The following is a 24778-nucleotide window of genomic DNA, read 5'->3' as shown; positions in this document are numbered from 1 at the left end:
TCTCAGTCACCAGGGTTGCCTGCATGCTTTCTGCCCACTGGGGGAGCAGAGTGGCATATTGCCTTCACCTCCCACAGCATCACTGCACTCACCCATCTCACTGTGTGATTGCACTGCTGATTCCTGCAGCTGGTGAGAGGCAGCTCAGAGCTCTCCTTTCCCCAGAACATCCCTTTTCCAGCTCTACAGCCGAGGCCCAGACCTCACTGTGCATTTCGCATTGGTGCTGGTCACGGGTGTCCCCTTGGGTGCTTCTCACTTGCAAGGCAGTTGCACCAGCTTATGCTACTGGGGCTTAGCAGGCACCAGAGACATCTCCTGGGGGCTGCCCTGTTTGCATTGAGACTCTGGGTTGAGGTGGGAAATGTCTCCCTCCTTTACCTGCAAAGCGATGAAGGTTGTGGGCAGACCTCTGGCAAACAAGGGTGTTAATTAAACAAATGTTTGCTAGTGCATAAGGTGTCTTTATGCAAAACAGCCTGGCAGAAGGCAGTGGTTCTACATGGAGTGCAGCTCGTTACTGCTGTAATGCGCTGCAGGTGGGCAGGCAGCGGCTGGCTAGGTGCAGGGCCAGGCCAGGGCCTTGGCAGCTATGGGTTCTGCACCACAGTGTGGGGCAGCTAGGAGCACCCAGAGCTCGAGCATGTCGGGTTTGTGGTCCTGAGTGTCCCACCGTCTCCAGTGAGGCCTTGTGCTGCTGTGTGTCCTGGTGAAGCATGGAGGCGATGCACCCAGCCCGGTGGGCAGCAGTCCTCACCTCGGCCTCTCACAATTAGTTTAATGAAGCAATTTGTGTGATATTGTTGCCCTCTATTGGACCCAGCCTGAACGTCTCAGTGGGTGCTACCAGGCCCAGGATGCAAGGGGAAGGGCTGGAGGCTTTTCCTCTGCTCTGGGGGGAGTGGAGGGGTGATGCTTCCCTGGGTAATCACACCAGGGCTGCTTGGGGACGGAGCTCCTGCTCAGACCTAACGTGAGCAAAGAGCCAGAGCTAATGCCAGACGGAGGTAATGAGCCTCACCATGGGCTTCAGTGGAATTTGGATCAGACCATTTGCGTTCTCTCGGGATAAGTCAGCTCTGAGCCATCGCAGCAATGGGCTGGAAATATACTTGGGGTATTTGCAGAGAGGTTTTGCAGTGCAAGGAGCTTGGTCTTAACCCCCTGCTGCTATTGCTGTCCTCCCCAGAACAGGATTGGAGCTGGGATGGGGCCGGTGCTGGGAACCAAGGGCTGTGGTGGAAGGGGCTGGGCACAGCAGCTGCTGGTGCTGTGGGGTCCCTGGGCTGGTCAAGGCTCGGATGCAGGGATTTTCTGAAGCCTGAAGCAGCCTATTGCAGTGAGGTGCAGGGGGTTGGCCCTGTGGGAATGCCAGCCCAATAGAGGTAAAAGCCCTTTTAGCAGATTGATTTGATATTGTTTTTGAACTCTTTCCCAGTGCAGGGAAGTGATGGCTCACCGCTCGATGACAGAGCACAGCAGGGACAGGCGAGAGGATGCAGAGCCTGGGCCCAGAGCAGCCCCTCGTCCCCATCTCTCCTTTCTCTGTCTGCACTGTGCTGTGGGGACACAGCCCTGCCGGGGGACACCAAGGGCTGCAGCACAGCCAAAGGAAAGCCCTGCAGAGCTGGGAGAGCTGTGTGAGCCCGAGAGCAAAGGCACCAAAATAAACAGCATCTCCTCAAACACTAAATATACAGAGCTAGAAATGGCTTGCTTTTCTTTCATTCTTTTAGCTGAGAACAAGCAGGGAGAGCTGGAATAGCTGGGAGTGTTATAAATGATGACACGCCTTTGAACTAGCAGCTGGGTGAATGTCTCATCCCACGCTGTCTATGTTCATGCTCCCCTGTCATCTGCTTGCGAGGGCTAATAGAGATAAAACAATCCGAGGATGGATTTCCAGGCGGAACAGTTCTGCCAGGTGGCTCCTGGAGCTGCAGCAGGGACTTAGAGAAGGAAAAGAGAGCAGCCTCCGTGCCAAAACCTGCCTGGTGAAGTCAAGGGAGCGAACTGAGGCCTTGGGAAGGAGGAAATGGTTGCCTTGAGCCTGTGGCTGCAAAGCCATGGGATCCCATCCCAGAGAGGCATGGAAAACCCAGACAAGGACTCTGACAGATTGCTCTGTGGGGCTGTGGTCTGCAGGCTGCCAGGGCTGGGCCACGGCTGCGGAGATGCCGTTTGCTTTGCCTGTCACAAAGGCCTTTTTAAAGCCTTGAATAAATGTTTGCACAGTGATGTTCCTTGGGCACCATGCACCTGCTCTAATTAGACATAATTTATTTTGTGGAGCTCTGATTCCTGCAGTGGAAATCCCAACTATGGTGTGAACTTCAGACTCCTCCCAGAGAGTCTGGGCTCGGATCTGTGTTCCCAGGACAGTGCCCTAAATCACCCGTTGGGCCACGCAGGGGAGGCCTTGGGTAGGCTCAGCGAGAAGCTTTGGCTGTAAACCTCTGAGCTGCAGTCAGGGCTGAATGAAGAGCTTGCTCCTGTTACCTCCCCGGCTGAAGAATTACCAGGACAGTGGAGGGGGGGTCTGGGGCCATGTCCTGGCATCCTGCTCACCAGAGCTGAGGTTTTACCACGTGTTTAAGCTGCTGCTCATCCCAGCTTTGCTGCGGTGACAGTTACACCAGCTCTGTGCTGCTCAGGGTGGTCTGGATTGATGCACCACTCTCCTGCTTATCTAGGTAAATGCTGTGCTGATGAATGAGGCCAGAGCTACTTATCAAAATCAATCAGGACTCCGGCTAATTAGGGCAGTCAGGGCCAGGTCAGTGTTCTCCCTCTTTCCTCCAGCCTTGTGGCAGAGGGGCACGAGGGTCAGGAGAAAAAAACTTGGCTGAGATCCCAATCCTTAGACTGCTACAGTGGTTTACACTTAGTCAATAAGCAGGAGTAGTAAGGAAATGGTTTGTGGAATGGGTAAACAGGAGTTCTGGATGTGCCCCCTTTCTCCAAGCACTTCAGTTCCCTGCCTAGAAAATGAGGGTTTCTTACACATCCTGTCCACTTTGCACTTTTTCTCTCAGATTTCTGAGTTCAATTCACACACAACTAGGCTGTACCACCCACACTTTTCCAAGTCCCTGCTCCTTTCCTCCTGCCTGCGTGTGCTCATACTGACAGCAGGACAGCCTCTCCTGAGGGTGCTCTCCTATGGATGTGGCATGGGCAGCAGATATGCAGAAGAGCCTTCCAGGAGCTATTGCAGCTGCTTCTCCTCTGTGGAGCTGCTTCATGGCCTTCAGCCTCTCTAGCAGTTTCTCAGTCCCTCCCTTCAGACTCTCAGCTTTCTCTACAGAGCCATTGCCACCCCCTGATTTCTGGGAGACAAAAAGGCATTTGTCTGAGTCAGCACAGGCAACTTTTTTCTTCCCTTTAGGATCACTGTAACATTCTGCTTTTGGCACTTCCGTGGAAGACGCCTCTGTGGAGGATGCTTCCCAGCACCTCCAGTGCCCTCTCCTTCCCAGCACTGCTGTGCCTGGTGTGGTCTGGCACTGTGGGGACTTCTTACCCCATTGATCTATCATTGCTCAAATTTCTGGAGTAGTGTCTCTGCTGATTTACAGCGAGGGAAGGGATTTGTGGAGAAATAATGTTTTTTGGGTCAGGGAAGGAGTCTTGTGTGAGATCACGCCTCATCTCTTTACGGGAGGTGTGGAATCAATCTTTGTGATTAAGCAGGAGCAGAGGTAGCTTGAAGCCTTGGAGACTTTGCAGTCTGCTCAGGTCTTGGTGCAGATGCAATGGGAAGTGCTAGATCTCTATTTTCCAAGTATGTTTGAAAGTGAAAAAGTACCAAAAAAACAGAATTGTTCTACTGCAAAATCAGACATGGACCAAAGGTATGATCCCTGCTGGGAACAAGAAAGGAATGGAAGCAGCGCAGCAGAGCTGCATCTTGCTCCTTGTTTGTGCAGCTCGGGGCTGGCACGTGTTTCCCTCGGGATAAGGAGTGTTCCCTGTATGGGTTTGACCTCTGCCCATCCAGGCCCAGCAATGTCAGCTGTAAGCATCCATGCTGCAGCATTGCTGTGTGCAAACAGTGATGCGTGAGCTCAGAGCTGCTATAGCAGAAGCGGATTTAGTGAGTCAAGCTACTTTTTTTCCCAAGCGCTGATCCCATTTCCTTGTATTCTTAAGTAGCTTCAATCCATCTTACTGCATCACAGAAACTGTGTTGATTGTTCTACTGTAGTGACTAATAACCAGCCGTACTCTGCAGATTACTCCCGAGAGCTGGATTCCTGGCTTAGCTGTACCAGGCTGCTGTGTGCAAAGGCACCTCAGGGTAACCTCATTTGGTACGGCACGTACGAAGCCTTCTGCTAGCAGGAGAGGGGAACACCATGGGGTGTGAGAGAGGCAGAAGGGGATAAGATAAGCACAAGAGGAAAGCAGTGGGGTTGGTGAAAGGGAGAAGTGGGCTTTAGAACCTGGGGGTGGGAAAACTTCACTTGGAAAAGCAGGAGCAGGAGAATTGGAGATTGGATGAAAAGAGAAAAGGAAGAACTGAGAGTCTGTCATAGCTCTTAGGTCCTGAGAGCTACAAAGAGCCAACAGCACATCCCTGTGTGCTCAGGATGTTTGGGGAAGGGCAGCAGAGGAACCTCATGGGCCCTTAGAGCAGGACGGAGCATGGCTGCTGGAGCCAGCCCCATCCCTGCTGTGGGATGCTGGTGTGCTGGTGGGGCTGTGAGATGGCCCCGTGGTGAAAATGTGGCACATGAAGTTGTGCTGACTTCATAGCAAATTGGTTCTGCAATGCAATGGTGTGGGAAGTACGGCCCTAGGAGGGAAGGAAGGCTTCATGCCGCAGCCCTTGGGCAGCAGAGGCTCCTGCCCATGGGCAAGCACGTTCTGTCCTTCATGTCCTCCCCAGCTGGATTATGGAGATCAAAGGTAAGGCTCTCTGATGCTGCAACACTATTGATGTCAACTGGGTTGTGCTGCGGGGAAGTTGGTGCTCTCTTTTTAATTACAGTAGGTATTAAACTTGAGTGCTCAAGGTTGAAATTCCTACCTTTGGCCTGCACAGGAGCTACGGATCACTCAAATCTCACTTAAACCCTCAAAGTAGTTCTTTAAATGCTGTCAAGGCTTAGTGCTAGCTCTCAGCATGAGGAAAATGTCTACACTGGATGGCTGCACATGGGGGAGTCAGCCCCCCTAATTGCTCCTGGTAATCTATAGCATCGACGTTCTGGTGGTTAAGTCAATAGTTCCCAGCGCTGGGTCGTCAGCTGCTTCCCTCTGGGTCACAGTCTGGTGACTCTCCCAGCAATATACTGAACCATGTTTGTGCACGAAAAAGGCCAGCAATAAAACATGAGAGAAACTGCAAAGACCCCCCTGATAAATGAGATCAGTAAGTCATTCTTTGCGGCTGTGCCGGAACCTGGTTATTGCTTAATAGAGTATGTGCAGCGGAGCTCGGTTTATGGGGCCAGGAGCTTGCTGAGAGTAGGAAGGCTCCTGGCAGCTCCTTTAAGCGCAGTGTTTGGGAGCTCTCACATGGGTCTCCCATAGGTGCTTCTGCAGAGCAGATATCAGCTCATCTCCTCCTAGGGCTCCCTGAGGGTCCATCATGTCTTTGGCTGCTGCCAAGCTGCTCCTGGCTGGATCCAGGAGGCTGAACGCCCCTTCCCCCTCACTCCTTTCTGTACTGGATTTCTCTAAACTCCATGAGAATCCTCCTGTAGGGCATGCCTCCCAGCACGGCCATCTTCAGAGCTCATCCCCCCACGCTTCCCCTCTCCTAACTCACAGCTATGGGGATGCACAGTCTCAACCACATCTCCACGGTCAACTGCTCAGCCCCAGCAGGACCCAGACCCCTCCTTCTCCTTCTCCCTCTGGTGCTCTCTGTTGTAGTTTATTTTAAACCCAGGGATAGTGCTACTCCTGGAGAAGTTAATAATCCTCATTGAGGCTCCAAGGTCTGCGTGTCCCACCCCGGCAATGAGCTAACCTCGCTGTGTTAGCAGTGCCATTAATGCTGATGGAGGGCACTGGATCTGACAGCTGTAGGGCTGGAGGTCACGTTTACTATGGCACACACTTCAGATTTTCAGTGTGATAGGCTTTGATAACATTAAATGGAGTGAACCACTGCTCTCTTACCCAGATCCTGTTCCTTTTTTTCCTCCTTTTTAAATGAAGGCAATGCCGCATTGCATTGTGAGAAGGATCTATTTTTCTACTGACCCATTTCAGTAAAATTCAACCCATCTAGAGCATGTGCCACTTTGAAGATGGAAAAAAATTCATAGATATTAAGGGCACTACAATCATCTCATCTCTGCTCATGAATAATCCATCCCAGAGAATTCCCCCTCGAGATTCTCTGCAGCCCAGCACACTGCAGCTGGATGGCACCGTGGCTTTGTGAGATCATCCAGAACCACCTGGCTCAGGGCTGTCATTCTACCTCTCCTCCGTCAACCTGGGATGGGTGCTGGGGGACACAGCAGCCCGGTTCGGCTCTTTTGTGGCCCCAGACAGCTGCAGATAGAACTCAGTCTGCTCCCTGCCTGTTTGTAGCATCTGTGCTTCTTCAGACCTCAGCTGAGGGGAACGAGGGCAGTGAGCGTGCCAAGATGGGGTGCTGCTGACATCTTTGCTGTTACTCCTTCCCTTTGTGGACGAGGGGTCACTGATCTCAGCAGGGTCTATAGGCCCAGGAGAGCATTTGGGTCATCTTCAGGTGCTCAGCAGTGGATGAAGGCATTTGTGCAGACCAGCAAAGTCATTTCCATCTCTTTAAGAGCTGCTGACAGGAGAGTTACTTCCAGAAGGCAATTCAAAGCTCTCAAATGAACTTCCTGTGCTAATCACCCTCTGAAGGAGCATCTCCTTCCCGGATGGACACAGCTGCCTTTGCTTTCCCAGGCACCTCTGGGGCCTCGTTCAGCACTGGCAGTGATATGAGGCTCCCAGGCAGCTGCACACCTTGCAGAGGGGACTTTTCTTATGAACTGACTTAAAAATCATTTTTCCCCATTTGTTCCACAAATGAAATGAAGCAGCTCAGTTGGAAGACTTGCAGAAAGTCTTGTTTCCATCAAGTCCTTGGAAACGCTGTCATGTTTCATTCCAGGAGAAATTGATTTGAAACTTCTCCATTGTGAAAGGAATTCTGAAAGTGTGGTTTTCTCTCCTCTCCCACCTGAAGCTGTCCTGGTTTCCCCAGGCAGGAGCGGTAGATCCAGCTCCACTTATCTGTGGAAGTCACCTTTATTCATGGATTTTCCCCAGCCCCTACACTGTGTGTATAACTTAAAGGAACTCAAGTAATCCAGGGGCTGTTATTTTTCCAAAATCACCATGATTTCCATGCAGACCTTGTGCTGCTCGGTTCCACAGCATGATTTTTTCCCAACGGTCTTTTAAAAATCTTTTGAGTCTCACTGTGGCCACTGAAAAGGAAAATACTTCAAGGCTGTGGAGTTATTTGCTGGCCACAGTGGTCGTCTTGGTCATGGTCCTAATAGAGTCTGATAACAGACCGCTTCCTGGGTACTACCATGGCTGTTTTATAGTTGGAGGAGAGGCTTTGATTTGGATGTTTGGTATTTACACAGCTGTGAAGGTTTGATGCCTCGGTCACAGTATCTTAGAGCTGTTCACTTCCTTAATTTTAGGCATTTCTTTGAGAGGTTTATTGCTTTCCCTTACATGAGATTAAATGCTAACAGTGGTTGTGTGAGCGTTCCCAGCTCTGCACCCCCCGTGCAGTCTGTGGCTGTCTGTGAGCCCGCCTGCAGTGGGTCTCAGAGCCACCCAGAGTGCCCCAGGAGCGAGTGCTGCTTTCTGCCTCCACGTAAAGCAGAGCTGGAAACTCAGAGCCTGTCCAAAAAGTACTGCTGTGCCTGGTGTATCTCGAGAGGAGATGATCTCTTTGTATCATGTTCCTACTTAAATCCAGCAACCCTTAAGACACTGGGGAACATTTGGATGATGTCTTGGAACAACCTGGGTAGGCTACCTGTACTGTCACGTCAGCCTCTGTGCCAGCAGAGCGGCCAATGGCCAATGGCACTCAGAAGCATTTCATCCTCTTTCCACCTCTCCAGCTCCACAAAGCACATCCTGCTGTAAACACCTCAGCCTCCCATTGGCATCACCCCCTATCTGAGGAGATGGTGCTCCAAGTGCCCTCAGTATTTCCCATGTAGTTTCTCTGCTGTTGCAGCTCAAGGCTGTGCTACCCTTTGCAGGGCTGTGCTGAGCCACCCAGAGTGTGGGGACAGCGTGTGTGTGTGTGCTGGGTGATGGGAGGTGCTGGGCTTTGTGTGTGCTGGGTGATGGGAGGTGCTGGGCTTTGGGAGGGGAAGTCGCTTCATCTTTATATTTTAGCATCCCACATTATTATTTCCTCTCTGTACTGTGGTTTGTCAGGCTGGGAAATGGTTCCTGCTGGCTGCAGGAACACAAGGGACAGATCTTACCCAGGGTGTTTGGGCAGCAGTGAAAAGCAGGATTCGGTGTGTGGTTGTGTATCCATGCACAGATATTTTGGAAAGGAATTGAGGAAATTTCCTAGAAGATATTAACAAGCCCCCATACCAAAGGTACTTAAATCCCAGCTTCTTCCCTCTTGCCCTGGCTTAAGGAGGTTCTGATATTTCCAGCTGTGAATTCATACCTTTTGTGTTGTGGGCACCAGAGGAGGGGAATCAAAACTGCAGCGTTAATTGCTTCCCAATAAAAGCCTGGAGCAAGAGCTTAGGGAAAGCACAGGAAAAGCTTTGCTTGGTTTAATGATAACTTATCCCACTCACAGCTCAGGTGGTGATGTCATACAGTGAATCAAAGCCTTCTCATTCCATTTATGCTTTCATTATCTCCCTCCTCTTCTACACACTCATCTTCATAATCATCCCTGAATGTGTCATCATCATGACCCTGCTCCTCCTCAATCTCCTCTTCAGCCCCATTCTCACTCCTCTGCTGCAGCAGGAGGTCTGCTTGCCTGCAGACGTTCACCTGCTGCTTGCAGAAGGGACAGGTCTTCTTCCTGCTCTGGGTGTCAAACCAGGTGTCAATGCAGAGGTGGTGGTAGGTGTGGGAACAGGGCAGGATCTTCAGGAGATCCCCTTCCTTGTACTCAGACATGCAGATCACGCAGATCTCATATTGGTCACCCTGCCTGTATGTGTACAGCTTGATCTTGTGAGCATTCCTCCACCAACTTATGCCAACCATAGCTGAGATTGTGGCAATAATGATGTAGAGCATGTCTCTGAACTTCGACAAGATGTGAGTGCTCTGCAGCATTTTCCCACCGCTTTGGTGGAGACACAGGTTGTATTTGGGTGGTATGAGTCTGACGTACGCCCCTTTCTCGCATTGCAAAGTCTTTTGCAAGTGAAGGGAGACAGATTCTCCAGTGAAGAGTGACGGTATTTCAATCTGCTGCTGGATTTCTTTGTCATCAGACATCATGGACATCAGCTCCTCTGAATCCATGTTGTACACAACTGCAGCCTGGTACCCGGCCTGCTGGGCACGAAGCACCTTCTCAGCATAAGGGCAATCATACCCCTGGATGAGCACAATGTATTTCTCAGAGACCTTCCTTGGTGCTGGGGGATTCAGCATTGTACGGCAGGCGTTGGGTGGTACTGCCCTTATCAAATGTCCCACCAGCCCTTCTGCTGGCAGCTGCGGCCCAAAGCACGCGGGCAGGGCTTTATACACCACACATTCGGAGCTGTCGTTGTAAGCCACGAGCCCAAAGGCTTCTGTAATGGCAGCCTCGTAGATGAAGGTGGCAGCCACAAGGCAAAGAAGCTGGAGATGAAGACTCATGCTGAATGTAGCCGAGAAGCTCTGAATGCAGATTTCCAGGCTAGTACCAAAGAAGGAATGTAAGGGACAGTCACAGAGGAATTATCCCACCTGGGTGTTACCACTGTACCATGACTCAAAGCCACAATAGGATGGAGATCAGTTTCTGCCCTGGAGGTTTCTGTTGGTTTTCCTTAGGTTTGGAGGTTCCCAGACACAACCTGCCCCTGTTCTGTTGTCTGCAGCTGCTAAGCAACACCCTTCCATCACTCCTGCAGGCCTGTGACATCACCTGGTGACTGTTTGCTATGGCAGGGTCACGTAGCATTACTGTCACCCCCCTGAAACCAATGTTCCCCTTCTTTTTTTGGTCTTCTTCAATCATGTGGCTTCTTCATCTCCCTCTGGGTACTGACATGGTGCTGGTTTCTCTTTCTGTTGATGAATGGGACTTCCCACCAGCAACGTGCCCACTGCAGACAGAGAGGAGTGCTTCGTGCTGGTGGCCAAAGCAGCTCCTGGAAAACCCGTCAGGGAAGTGAGCTGTTAGGCTTGGCCTCCATCTGCGCCTGCAGTGCACATGGCAGCCCAGATTGGTCTGGGCTGGAATGAAATGGATGGAGCCTCTAGCCATAAACACATTTAAAATTCTGGTTATGGTGAAAAAGCAGAAAAAGGAACGGAAAGCATGAGGAACAAGTGTTGTTCCTCCTACAAAGCTCTCATCTTACAGGCAATTCCCACCTCAAACAGCGACTGCACAGTGCCCAGAGGAGCACTAGGCAATAGCTCTCCTGGTTGTCGAAGAAAACTAGGTCTGAATATGCAGTGAACCCAGGTCAGTTCTGAATCACAAGTCCCTAAAAACCTCTACCTTTTAACAAACAACCCTTTTTGTTTAACGATCCACTTGGGAGTAGCCCTGTGGTTCCCGGTGCAGTTGTGTTGGACCTGTAGTTAAAAAATCACTCCAGTACTAGGCAACTGATTTGTTACTTGCCCCCTTGGGCTCTGCTTGAGACAGATTTCACGGGGAAAAGAGCTACAGAAAATGTCAGCAGACAGTGTGTGTGTGTGCCAGAGACTCCCAGCAGCTGTGATTTTAAATCGATTTTATTTTCCCCTCATCCAAAGAGTTTTACATTCACAGGAAGACATTTTGTTGCATTTAAAAACAAAACAAAGGTTGGGGAGGAGGGTGAAGCCAAGTGCTTCCCAGCACAGTGAGATGAAGAAGAAAATGGAGGTACACTGGAAATCTTTTGAGGGTCCATTTTTGGCTTTGTCTTTTGCTGGGACTGGAAAAGGAGGCATGTGCTGGTGCTCGTGCTCTGACACACGTGGAACCAGGGAAGGATCCCCTTTGCATTCTGTGCAGACAATACACTGTACTTTCTCCAGCTCTGGCTGTGTGCTGTGATCTTCTGGAGGCTCCACCACCATCTCTAGATGCTGCATCTCCTACAGCCAGCAAGGCGTGAGCTGTGTCCCTCAGCAGACCCCTGAAAAACAAGTGTTGGTTTCTCAGTAATTCAAAGCAGCACCCCAAAGGGACGTGTGGGTAAAAGGACAGATCCTCTTGAAGAGCCTTGGGGGTGAGGAAAAGGAGAATGAGCAATGAAAGGAAACAAGCTGAAGTCTGGCTGTGGAGCAGGATGCCCATATTCTACCCGCAGAGCAAGATAAGAAACAACATCCCAAAGTGTTTTTGCAGAAGGAAGGAGAGGAGGGCCATAGAAGGGCTGCTGTCAAGGTGGTCTTCAGTTAAGGGGCTGAGGTGGTGGATGCCTTGTCCTCTCTGGTTCCCTCCGTGCTGCCCATTCACACTGATGCTGCCTGCCTCCATTATCGGGGCCATGAAGGCTTTGGCTTTTGCTGGCTGAGCTGCGCTTCCCACCCCTGCATGGGGCTGTGCCAGGCTGTCCTGAAGGCCTCTCCAATCGCATTTGTTACAGCCAGCACTGAACTCTCCATATCCTGCGCTACCCCTATTATATTCATCTGTTAAATACATTGCAGATGCTCCTGGACATATTCTCGACCCATTTTCTCTGGAGTTCCAGCAATCTACTTTGTCGGAATAATTGCAATTTATTTAAATGTCAACAAGCCACACATGGGAGACAGCAGTTGTGTGCAAGAGCAAAGCAATTACAAGGAACAGGGTCCCATTTTACCAATTGAACAAAGATCCAAGCTAGAAGAAAGGAAAAGCCCATTTACCTCTATTAACTCATCGTTCACCCCACCACTCCCAGAGTCCCTTTAGATTCCTTCTTTGGGGCTTTCACTTTGTGCAGGAACAGGGATAATAAACCCAGCTCCTTCCACTGAAAAAAAAGCCTTCTGACTCCAGAGGACTTTGGTGTTGATTTAGACCCCACATAACTGCTGGCAGAATCTACCCCTGTTCCTGCCCAAATATCTTGTACTGTAGCAGAGATGCCAAAGAGGACGACTGATGTGGATGGACATAATTACAACTCCTAACAAAACATGTATAACAGGCACCTGGACTGGCATCGGTTTAACTTGGGGAATAAGTCTAAATGATTTTTATCCTCTGAGGTTTTTGCAGCATAAAAAGAGCAGCCTGGCAGTGTTATGATGTGAATTTGTACATAATCAGACTTCTTGTCCCTTATCTGTATTAGGTTGGCGTCCGAGGTCCACAGGCAGTGGCATTATACCAACAAACAGCAGCAGACTCTCCCTGCCCTGACCAGCCAAAGGCCAGGAGCAGAAAAAGCTGTGGTGGGGTTTAAAGCTTTGCTCAAGATATCTTGGCAAGTATCTCTGGTTCTAGCTCAGTGCCCTTCTTATCAGGGCATGCTGCTTCTTTGGGGTCACGCTAAAGGATTAGACAGGACCAGGCTCCCAAACTAAAATACTGGTGATTTGCTGTGAAGGAAGATCTGGGGCCATCTAGTGACCTTCCAGTGAAAACCTTTGTGCTACCAGTGCTCCCAGTTGTTCCTGTCAGAAGGAAATGTGGGACACGCTTCCTCCCTCCTGCTGACTGAGCAAGTCCCCAGCTCTGCAGTGAGCTGGCTGGAAGGCAGACCTGCGTCCCATTGCAAAGGATTTTTTTTTTCTTCTTTGCTAGGAGCTGATTTAGAAACTGGTGCATGTAACCATCTCCTTTCATCTAGGATCAAAGGAAAGAATGACCCACGTCTTTACAGAATAGGTAGCTGAAGCTGCTAGAGTAACCACCCAAACTGTTGTTGGGTAGATGAGAAATGGAGTAGTGTGTGTGCAGAGGTTTTGTGCCTTGCTCTGTGGGGAATGAGATGGGAGAGGAATGGAGAGCAGGTGTGTGGAGCTCTGCAGGCCTCACTGGTGTGCAGCGTTCCCTGCACGTGTCTGGACACCATGTGAACCCGTGCTTTACCAGGTGTCTCTCCTGGATTTCCCAGGGGTCTGGGCAATCTCTCTGTGTTATTACCTAGTACAAGCATGATAATCTGGGTCCTAATGTGAACAGAAGATTATAAAGCAGTGATTTGTGGACCTGCTACAAGAGTACCCATAATCGGCTAATGCACACAATTAAAAAAGGCAGCTGAGCAAATCTAGGCCATTGCAACTTGTACCCGTGTCTGGAAATGGATTCCAGTTCCAGCTGTTTGCTTTGCAATGGAGGGAGACATCTCTATTAGATACTGGTGCTGGCAGTAATGTCTTACCTTCCCTACTTTTGGCAAAACGCCCTGCAAATCTTGGACATAAAGCAAAAACATCCTCTCCATTTAGCAGCTTTTTGTTCTTTTTGAACTATATGCAAACCAAAAAAAGAAAAAAAGAAGAAGAAAAAAAGAGGGGGAATGTAGAGAAGAATGCTTATTTCATCAAGCTAAACTTTTTGCTTAAAGTTACCTGATAACTGCAGTAATTGGACCCTATGTTGGAATAAACCTGTCTGTGCAAGCTTTGGATGGAGAGCTTGAGAAGCAGAGGGGAAAAGGAACCTCAAGTGGAGCAGTCCGGGGCTCTGGCACGTGCTGCTGCGGCTGTTCTGCGGCTGTGGACCGACCTCACAAATCTTTTAGATCCAAAATGGGCAGAGCCAAGGATATGTACTCAATATTTCACTTGTGCTCTCAGTCTCTATTCCCTTACTCCTCCATTTCCCAATGTTTTTAATCCAGTGCTGTGCTCATGTTTCCTGAGAGGCATTGGCTGGAGCCTCAGCTGTAGGGAGGGTGGGAAATGGATGTGATCGGAGGGTGCATGGGGGGCTCGATGTTCTGGGAGGGAGGCTGGGCAAGCCTTCTTGGGCTAATTCTGCTCACTGCTGTGTGCGTGGAGGGGGATCAGTGCTACAGCAGTCACTCTGCGCCGGCAGAGCGGGCAGGTCTTCCTCCCGGGCTGGGTGCAGTGCCACAGGTCAATGCACTTGCTGTGGTACGCGTGGGAGCAGGAGAGCAACTTCAGTGCCTCGTGGAGCCTGTAGGCCCGCAGGCAGATGGCACACTGCTCGGCAGCCCCCCAGCCCCTGCCGAGGGGAGGCACCAGCTGCCCTTCCTTGCTCTGCCCTTTGCTCTGCATCCAGCTCCGGTACCGCTCCACGCATCCTGTGAGCAGCTGGGCGCCTGCTAAGATGGCGACCAGGAAGCAGGCGGGCAGGATCAGGCTGTGGTAAGAGAGGCCTAGAGAGCAGGCCAGGCACCCGCAGGCGCGGCAGCCGGGGCTGCCCACAGCGCAGCTCCAGGAGCAGCGCTCAGCCTGCAGCACTGCGGCCCTTTGCTCAGCTGCCTCCTCAACACAGGGTGCCTCAGACCGTCCCTCACCCTTTGCATCACCTCGTGCCATGTCCCCGCAGCCCCATGAGTCTGTGCCGGCCGTGTGCCCGCATTGCCCAGCGCGAGGAGAGGCCTCAGCCCCGCGGCGCTGAGGGCTGTGTGCTGAGGAAGCTGCCCGGGCATGGCCGGTTGTGGGGCGGTCCGCCATGTTGGCCTCGGCCAGGGGCGGCCCAGGGCACGAGGTGGGAGCCGGTCCTCCTGGCCCCAAGCTGTTGGCACAGCCACCTCCGGCCTGCTGGAGGCACAGGAGCGCAGCAGCCACGCAGAGAGGGGGCAGCAATGGGTGCCGCATGCTGTGGGAGGCGCTCAGTGGGCGCCTGAGGCAGCGCAGAGCCCACGCTGACTTCTGGAAGGTTCTCCTCCTGCCTGGGCTGCCCGCCGCCCCCTCACAGCTCCCATTGCATTGCCCTCTCTCCGTGCTGCACTCATGCAGCCAGCTCACAGCAGCTCTCTCCATCCTGCTCTCCTTGCAAAGCCACACGATATTGGTGAGGATGCACACTCTTGCAGCTATTCCTAATCTCTCTTTTCTCTTTTGTCCCAGTTTTCTTCACTCATCCCCTCAAAACCTTTTCCCCATGCCACGATGGGACCCGCGATGCCCACAGAACCTTGAACTCCCTGCGTCCATCCACCACGTTTTTTTTGCTCCTGCATATCTTCACAGCCGGCACACCAGCCCTGCCCGCATTTCATTCCTGTAACCCCGTCCCTCCTTCTCTCTCGGGGTGCTGCAGGCAGTTGTGTGCCCGCCCCATGGAGCCGGCGGCGCGGCGGAGCCGGGAGCTCCCCGGGGTAATCTGCAAAGTACAAGTTGTTATTACTCACTACAGCAGAACAATCAGCGCGGGCTCTGTAATGCAGTAAGATGGATTGGAGCTGCTTAAGACCAGAGGAAAATGGAATCGCTGTCTTACAAAAAGAAGTTTAGCTCCCGCAATCCACTGCTGATGAGTGATGAGACCTGAGCAAAAGCCCAGATTTGAAAATGGCTGGATTTGGGGAGTGAGGCAGAATTGTGCTGCAGGAGCCAGAATCAGCCCTGGATCCCAGCATGGCACAGCCACAAGCCAGATCCATCTTGTAAAGGTAACTATCTCCACATACAGCTCTTTTCTTTGTAGCTGTGGTACTGTGCTGCACATGGAGACCTTCACCACTTCTACAGCTGTGTGCCAGACTGCAGCCAGCACATCCCCATGTCAGGATTTAGCAGCTGAGCTACACAGAGCTCCTTTTGCAAGATCTGTGTGGGTCAGTGCTGCTCAAGTTGCTTTGCTTATCCTTGCTGGTTTGTTATGGAAGAGGAATTGGAAAACCGACATCAGTTGTAAAAGCAGTAAAACAGCTCATTCAGGCTCCAAGAGCCAGCAGAAATGCTGTAGGTATCACAGCTTTTTGTATCACAAAATGGGCTGGGATTTCCTCCCCTGCTGAGATGAGAATGGCCTAAAGAGATCTCTTACTGCAGCAGAGAACTAACTGCTTCAGAAAAGAGATGGGATTTGAAATGAGAAGGTTGGAAAGGAGGAAACAGAGCGGGGGTACAAAGAAAGAGGGTGCTAAGAGAGGGGAGGAGCACGGCCGTGCTTGGCAGCAGTACACAGGGAGGGATCTGCACTGATTTTCCTTCCTAGAAGCAGTCAGCAAGGAAGAATTTCCCCACATCCCTCTTGGCACTGCCAGTGCTGGTGTCAGTGTGCTCTGCTGACACGGGGAACTGCAAATCCATTGGGAGCAACACAGGTGCTCAGCTGAAGGGGCTCTTCTGTCACTTTTGATTCAGTGTTTGCTGAGCCTGGTGTGTTGACAGAGATAAGTTGCTCAGAAATAGAGAACTGTAGCTTTCCTTGTTACTGGGGGGAACAAGAGGATTAGACCTGTGTTGCCTTTATTTCAAATGGAGGAGCTGATCCTACATGTGGACTTCTTCATGTTTCAGTTCCCATTGTGGGCCCTTCCAGTTAGAGAGGGAGATTGTGAGGTGGAAAAAGCCATGAACTTCCACCAGTTTTATGGTCATGAAGACCCTGATTTCTTCTCATGTGCTTCTAGGGAATTTCAGCTGTGCAGTAATAAGATCTAGGTTATTAAATGTTTCTTATTTCTTCCAATCTCAGTGCAACTCTAGCTTTCCCTCTGCTTTGCCTAAGATGAATAGCAGATCCTCTACTGTTACATTAAGGTGACTTTAAAAATGTAATATACAAGCAATACAAACCTTTGTAGGCATAAAACAGGCTCTAACTGCTTGGGCTTAAGGAGATGGTTGACTTAAATCAGCCAGTTACTTTAAATACTTTTCTCTGTTAGCTGTCAGGACTGTATGCTTAGGAACATCTGGCAGGGAGGGAGCGCAGCATCTTGGGGCAGTGATCTCTTCCACTGGCACATCTGTATGTGGAAGGAAACATCTGTTTGACCTGGAGGTGTGATGATAAGCCATGACAGTTCTGTCTATTGGCATGCACCTGTCAAAGGAAACTTCTCCCCTATCCATTCAGCCTGAGCTCATGAGCAAGTGTGCACACCGTTGTGAAGCAGCTTATACCTCTCAGCCTTTGACTAGGTGCAAGTTTTTTTTCACCCACTGTAAATTTGAGCAGCTCCTCATTTCTTCTCAGGAAGGTCTCATAGGACTGCGTATGATGGGTGCTCTTCCCTAGCTGGGTTGCTTGCAGGGTGCTTGGGACCTGCACCAAGCTGTGAGCATGTGAATACTGTGACCCCTCACAAGTCACATTGTCCTCATTTTGGTTTTGTGTCTGTGAGCAGCTGTTGCATCCTCTTGAAGTAAAGTAGCTCCGACCCAGTGACAGCACATGTGATTTCAGATACCCTGACTGCCTGTTACCACACCAGGGGATTTGTGTTAGGCTTCAGCTCCCCGTCTGCGGCTGGAGGTGAGGAGGAACTGCAGCCTGAGAGGCTCTGTGGTATCTCAGAGGGTTTCTAGGTTTGCTAAGAGAACATATGCTGACTGCTTTGCTCTTCAGGGTGAGAGGAAAACAAGATTTAGCAAGCTTAGAGAGGAGCAAACAGCCAGGTGTGTTTATGAGGGTGTTGTTTTTTTTTCTTTTTTTAAGATTTTCTTCAGTGCTAAATTATCAAACTTTGCAGCAAGTTTTGTTATGGTTTTATTTTGCTGGTCATAAGCTCCCAACAGGACACACTGTGAGCAACTGCACTCCAGATGGGCCCATAGGGTCAAGGCAGAGATTTTTAGGAGGGAAGGCTACCCAGCTCTGCAGAGATGTTGCCAAGGTGAGGCTGGAGGGGGATCTGCCTGCAGCTGGGAAGCAAAGGGGAAGGCTTCTGCTATTTTAGTTTCCCATGTCGTCACTCTCTCATTTAAAGATCCAATGTGAAGCAAGAGGCAGGCAGGCTTAAACTGACGCCAAAGCATCTGCACAGAGGTGTGCAGAGATTTAACTGTCTTGGTATTCAACTGATTTAGCTGCTGCAGCTTCAGATCATTAATGAGCCCCTGGGGAGGGAGACGGGGAGGCCTGGAGAGGCCATGGTTGCAGCCCTAATGCGGCCACAATGGCTGAGCTCTCACCCGCTGTAGAAGGCAGGGGCAAAGCTGAGCCTGTGCCCCACTCAGCTCCCTGCTTCTCTTTCTGCTTGTGCTTAAAGTGACAGCTTTATGCTGGGAAGAGCGGGGCTTCCTAGGAGCTGGTGTGGTTGCAGGCACTGCGTGCTCCTGTCTCCCGTGCTGACCCCGCCGTTCCCTCCTCGCGTGCTGCGAGCCAGCATTTGCAATCTGAAAGCATCGCCTTCATTAGCAGAGGTCCATCTCCTCCCCTTTACCATTTCACCCGCTGCTGTTGATTAAGTTTCTCTTTGCAGCTCTTCCAGGAAGCCAGGGGCCTGTTGTTTTGGAGATAGCCTTAATTTGTTTACTTGTGCATATGTTCCATCTTGTACAATGATGCTTCGCAGCTGGTCTCCAGCAGCCTAAGGCACTGGAGAAGCAGCAGGTTAAGTTTAAACCAAAGGAAGTCTCTGAATACCGGCCTGACATGTTAATCCAAGTGCAGGCATCCTGAGATTGATGTGGTAAAGCATGTTGCCATATTGCTTTAGATAGCATCTTTACTTTTATTGCTGGTTTCCAGCACAATATGGGCACAATAACAGTTGGCTTATGCAGAATATCAGTTAAACACAAAGATTTAAAGATTAAAAAATCCCTGCCCTTGGTTTTACTATGCAAATGCTCTCAGGCAGTGAGTCAAGTGTTAGGCTAGAGAAGTTCCTGCTGGATGGGTTTTTCAGTTGTGCTCTCCAGAGCCAGACACCTGCAAAAATGCCTTGTTTCTAACATGCTGTCTGTCCAAGGTACTCAGGAGCTCACAATCCCATGAAGCTTGCACCCTGTGAAAGCATCCCTGGGGTACCTCTTCTCTGCAAGGCTCCTGACCTGTGCATGTTAGAATCACAGGTGTGTTCCTGACTCAACAGGGAGACATCAGAATAATGGTACAACAAAGGGATTCAGCCCCTACTTTGGGTTTTGGGAAATGGAGAATGGCAGATCTTTCCTGGCCTACGGTGTGCAGAATGTGGCCCTATCAGAAGGAAAAAGTCATTTGGATATTTTACTGCTACTATAAAGCTGTTGCTTCTTCCCCCTACCCGCCTTCTTGAAAAAAATATGGAAACCTTGTTTAATTTGCCAGCTTGCAAATGGCTCCTGAATAACACAGTTGTCTTTGGCTCAGTCGATCAAAGGGCTCTGCCCATGAGAACAACGACACTTTGCAGCCTCAGATTAGTTTTGTTTTGGAAGTATTGGATGTGTTTTTGTTGGTTTTAAATGATTCTCTTTCCAGACTGAGGCTGAGCCAGACAAGTGAATGCATACAATCAATATTTTGCAGAACTGATAGAAAATTAGCCAGGTTTAATAAACGTCATGCATGGCTTCCTGTTGTAGCTGTATATCAAAGGAAAATAAATATATTGACTGGATCTGCTTACAATAGCATCTATAAGTCACTGTGTGCAATAAGCCAATTGCTCAAGTGGTTATGTGAGGCCATGTTGATTAGGATAGAAGGGGATCACGTTCAGGACACATGGATCCTGTTCTTGCTAATTTGCTACATGACCTTGAAACCGGGGCCAAACTTCCAGGTGTGCCACTGAAGTTCTTTTGCCTCTGTCTTCTGCAGCTTTATTTGAAATGCTGAGGGTTAGTTCCTTAACAGCTCCATGTTCTGCTCACCTCCCCTCATACCAGGTGAAGCTGATGGGACCTGTTGGTACTCCATTCCACTGAAACAGCTCATAATGGTATTCCTAGGTTTATTGTTTCGTGGTGGCTTTATCTTGGTGGGTTCCCTTGCAGTCTGGGGATGCTGCTGCTCATCTCCCAACTAGGGCTGCTAGAGATTATGGCTGGTAAGTGCTCTGAGACCCACTGCAGCAATGCAACAGAGGTAGGAGTATCAATATTCAAATCCCAGGTGAGCTGTTTTCATCTGGAGCTGACCATTATTTTCTGGGATTCAGGTAGAAATTGCAACTGTTTGTCCCTTGCAAATTTTCTCTTGTGATATTTCCTGTAATTTGTGCCTCCCTGCAGTAAATGAACTGAAGGCATATGGAGCATCCAAACTCACTTTCATCCATCTTCATTTGGCTGTAATGGACAGTGGCCACACAACTGTCCTTTGGAAATTACTAATGCGAGACCGTGACTGCTGCTCCCTTGCTGCTCCACCTATTGGCAGAGGAGAAGCAGTCGTACATAATTGTACACAGTTTGAAGACGTTGCACTTGATCCTGCATGCAGCTGCCTGTAAGGGCATCTGGCACACCAGGGCTGACGGCAGAGCACACCAGGCAGTGCTGCTGGCAGAGCCAGACGGCACTGCGGCACTGAGGGGCGCAGCAGCCCACACGGGCATTGCTCTGTAACAGCTCACTCCTTAGCAGCTCTGCCACTGTCCCTTTGGATCTGTGCCTTTTGCCTGAAAACAGTACAGATTTTCCTAATGGTTTGCATAGTGCGTTGCTGAGAGCAGATCCATGGCTGGTGCGAGTCAGCACAGCTTCAAAGCTCTGGTAGAGCAAAAAGAGATGGTGCTGGTGGAGCATCTTGCTGCTGCTATTTCACGTATTGAGCTGTAGCTGTTTCTGCAGCTTGTTGAATGGAAATGGCCCTTCCTTCCTGGTAATGAGTTGAAAGCTGGAACAGTTTTCTAGCCATGCATCTGCGAAGGGAAAATAAATGGGGAGGATGAGCAAGTCGTGAGTGGGTGTTACTGATGGGGATGTTAAGCGTATAACATAATTTATTGCTTAAGTAACCTTGAAACAGCATTCGTGGCAATGGAGTTGCTACACTGGCACTGCGGTGGGCAGAGAAGGAAAGGAGCTCTGCTAGTGGGATGCGGCTAAGCATGCACCTGCCATCATTCATCATCCAGTTAACCCTGCAGCCAGACTTCACTTCAGAATCCAGTATTTCCTCCCCCCTTCCCTCCCTCTCCACACCTGCGTGCCACCACCAGCCATCAGTGTCCCTGCTGTGCAGGGAAGGAGCTGCTGAGTGCCTGCGATGTTCTCGTGAGCGGCTGCCACTGGTGATGTGTGCACAGAGAGCGTGGTCAGGCAGGTGAGTGCATGGAGCAGAAAAGTTCCCGTGATGACAGAAACGAGGGGAGAGCACTGTAGCTGGCATCAGAAATACATGAACCACAGATGTGTACTTATGTGTGAGTGATGACAAGGACAACATGATCCAGAGCCGACAGGTGCATGGGTACATGTGTGCATCAGGGACAGTGCACCCATCAAAATATGTGTGCTGAGACTTGGGCAGAGCCAACAGGGAGGGTAGTGCCTGATGAGTAGAGCCTGCCTGCAGGTATAGCTTTGAAGAAGTGGAAGGGTGGGTGCATCAGACCCCTGGGAGCCATGGGCAGGGGAGCAGTGAGGGCAGGGGACACGGCTGCTGCAGCAAATGTGACTCCCACCGCCCTGCTGCAAAAAGAGCTGCTTGCAGATCCGTGTCTTACTCTGCAGGAATGAGTGTGGGTTTTGATTTTTCTTTTTCCTTTTCTGTTATTTCGTTGGTTTTTTTTTTTTTCCATTTCTTTTCTGACTCTGCAATTCCCAGCTGCAGGAATGCTGATGGGCAGATGAAAGGTTTGCTGCTGGGGATTCTCCAGCTCAGCTTCACAGACCCAACGCGTGTCTGAGCTGCTGTGCCCTGTCTGCAAAACCCATCCCCTGTCTTGTCTTGCTAGATGTTTTCTCTAGTTGCTGCTGTAGTATTCAAGATCATAACAAAGCCTCTGATACATTGGAATTTCCCTTCTCTCTTTAATAAAGATCAAGGGGAAAGTTATGTCCCTGCATGTAGGATAATGAGCATCAAAAATTTACTCTATGTCTGAACAGGGTGTGAAAGTCAGCCATTGTCTTTGTTTTTCTACAAGAAATGTGCAAACCAATTGTGCCAAGAGAAGAGCATTTATCTGGGAGGAAAAAGGGGGTGATGCAGTCTGCAGTAGCTCTGCTTGGCAGTTCCTCATTTGGGCTCCAGCAGAAAATGCCAGATTTAACTCTACTGATAAGGCAGAGTTTTCTTATTGTTTTCTGCAGCTTTCCATTGAAATCCTTTTCATTTGGGAGAATAGTTTTGTTACCACCTGGACAATAGAGAGTGTCCTTTTTGGTCTGGCATTGTGTTTTATTTTAGCTAATTAGATAGCAAACCCTTTTGTTTTACACATTACAAAACATTAAGATCTGTTTCAACACCACTGGTGCTTTTATTACTTTTTGAAATCCTCGTGGAAGAGGAGAAAACGGTTCCATCCAGCTCTACTGCATCGCTTAACGTGTGAGCAGTCACAGTGTGCCATGTTTGCCAGGAAGCACGTACAAATTGAATCTCTACGTGTGGTTGTCAGGAAACAAAACATGCTCAATATCTGTTTCAGACACAATTTTGACTTTTAGCAAAGCTTTGCAGAAAACTTAACAGCAAAAAAATAAAAACGACTCCTGCAATTTAGCAACAGGTAAGCAAAATGTAAAAAAACCTGTAGATATACCCTATAGGCATCTTGAGGGACCATCCCGCAGAACCACAGAATCATGGAGGTTGGAGGGACCTCAGGAGATCCTCCAGTCCAGCTGCCACTAAAGCAGATCCCCAGGTTTCACAGGAAAGCGTGCAGGCAGACTTCTCTGATGCAAGTTCATCTTTAGTGAAGGGAGGAACGGGACCCGATCCCACAGCCTGAGATCTCAAGTGCTGCTGATGTCATCTGCAGGCAGATCAGTGTGGGGCTCAGCGTGGTGTCTGACTGCTGTGGGCACAGCCAGAGCTGCAGGCAGCAGCTCAAGCGAGCAGCTTTCATCTCCTGGGTGGTCCTCGCCCAGAGCCCTCCGCTCCTCCTTTTCACCTTTTCTCAAACTCATCTTTTGCTGATGCCATTGTATAATCCAGCCGGGGATCTGCTCCATTTTCCATGCTCCAAGGTAATTTTGGCAAGGCTGCTCTGTTCTCGCATGCCAGTTAAAAACACTTGCAGGCAGGTTTTTTTCCATGGGGCATTTGCAATCCTCTGAGGTTTGTGTGCAGTAAATCTCCACGCCTGTCTGTTGTTTTTTTTCTGGATGAGACCAGCAGTGTAAAATCTCTGCCCTTCCTCCGTGTGGAAGCAGCTGACAAACAGCTCCAGTGCTAATTCCTTCCAGATGGGACCAAGACAGCTCTTTCCTCGTGCAGAACTCTGCAATTGCAGTGGGCCCATCTTTGGCTCTCTGGCCCTAGCAGAGATGCTATCACTGGGATATTTCTGGCTGCACAGAAGCTCCCAGCCTCAGCAGCCCACAGCACATGCTGCTGCCAGGAAGGTATGTCCACATCACATCACTGTGCTGCAGCAAGGCAATCCTGGACGTATCCAGAGCAACAAGCCCTATATCTTCTCACAGTCTCACTTTCTCCTCTCACTTGGTAGAGCCCATCATCAGAGTTACATCTCCCCACCTTGCCCCTTCCTGACTCTCTGCTTTTGGCCAGAGGCAGAAATTGCCATGTGCAGAGTACAGCTCCCCACGCTGGGGTGAGGAGCACCCCCAGGCCAGCCCTGTCCTCTGCAGCAGTGAAGGAGAGCGTGTGCAACGCAGAGGAGCTGACAGTGGGATGCTGTAATGGGAACGTCACACCAGCTTAGGACAGAATTAATACCCTGCCTTGTGGCTGTGACAGAACTGGCATGTAAGGCATGACATGGCTGTGCTAATGTATAGAAAAGGGAATTATTTACTGAGGCTTCAGGACACAAGCAGATGCTGCTGTTTGATGATGCGGGACAGAAGGGACTGAGTCACCAAACACAGCCCCTGCAGTCATGAGGTTTCGGCCTTACAATCCTCTTTCAAAAACCATGCTCTGTTCTACAGCACTTAGGCTTTTGGTCCCATTTATTGTCGTGCAGACCTTTAAGCACTCGGACTGCTCTCTGAGGCAGGGATGTGCCCTACGTTTATTCCTATCCAGCAGCTTTCACCACCCTCAGCTCCCTCACTGATAAAAGTGAACAGGGGTAGCTGCTCTGAACCCAACCTTCACATCCCTGGGCTGCACGAGCTTTTCAGGATATGCTTTTCAGGATCCCTCAGCATCCTGAGCTGGGGCTGTTCAGCCTGGGGAAGAGAGTGCTCCAGGAAGACCATGATTCTGTGACCCTGCATCCAAAAATCCCTGCCCTGCATTACAGGTGCCCAAAGCAACAAGTGCCACCCGGCCTCAGAGCCTTTCAGGCTGTCCCTGAGCATCTGGTCTCCTTGCTCTCAATTCTGTGCCATGGAAAACCTCTTCTTCAAAGAGAGGAGAACAAGGATGCAGCCAGCAGCTGGCAAACTCCCAAAATATGCTGGTACATTAAACCTGCCCAGCTGCACACGTTCCCCAGCTGTTTTGTTTGCCCGAAGACATCACAGTGCAGGGTCGAGCTGCCTGCTGTGGGTGGACTGGAAGGAGGATCCAGCAGGCAGAGAAAACAGCATCAGAATCAGAGCCTGAAGAATTCTTTTTTTCTCCCCCACCTCCTGGGCACCGCGGGCTGCTGCCCCTCATCTCTGCACAGCTGAGTCGTGCCAGCTGAATTCAGCTGGCGGTGCGTGCCTGGCACGCTGC

At 50.3% G+C, this 24778-nt stretch overlaps 2 protein-coding genes across 2 annotated transcripts; both read right to left on the bottom strand.

Annotated features, from left to right (window-relative positions):
• Window positions 1-8736: 8736 nt before the first annotated feature.
• On the bottom strand, window positions 8737-10036 carry LOC116235680 (E3 ubiquitin-protein ligase RNF13-like). Its single transcript, XM_031603965.2, has one exon. The coding sequence runs from the start codon at window positions 9820-9822 to the stop codon at window positions 8821-8823; it is 1002 nt and encodes a 333-aa protein (XP_031459825.1). The 5' UTR covers window positions 9823-10036; the 3' UTR covers window positions 8737-8820.
• Window positions 10037-10151: 115 nt separating this feature from the next.
• LOC149914742 (uncharacterized) lies at window positions 10152-22206 on the bottom strand. The gene is made up of 2 exons (XM_090125979.1): window positions 13681-22206; window positions 10152-11303 (listed from the first exon to the last, which is right to left on the bottom strand). The coding sequence occupies exon 1, from the start codon at window positions 15061-15063 to the stop codon at window positions 14083-14085; it is 981 nt and encodes a 326-aa protein (XP_089982105.1). The 5' UTR covers window positions 15064-22206; the 3' UTR covers window positions 10152-11303; window positions 13681-14082.
• Between the last annotated feature and the right edge of the window lie 2572 nt (window positions 22207-24778).

This window comes from Phasianus colchicus, chromosome 28 (genome assembly GCF_987193195.1).
Source record: "Phasianus colchicus chromosome 28, bPhaCol1.hap1.1, whole genome shotgun sequence".
Classification (NCBI taxonomy): Eukaryota; Metazoa; Chordata; class Aves; order Galliformes; family Phasianidae; genus Phasianus; species Phasianus colchicus.
The sequence above is the reverse complement of the archived record's forward strand: the minus strand, read 5'-3'. Positions and strand labels throughout refer to the sequence as shown.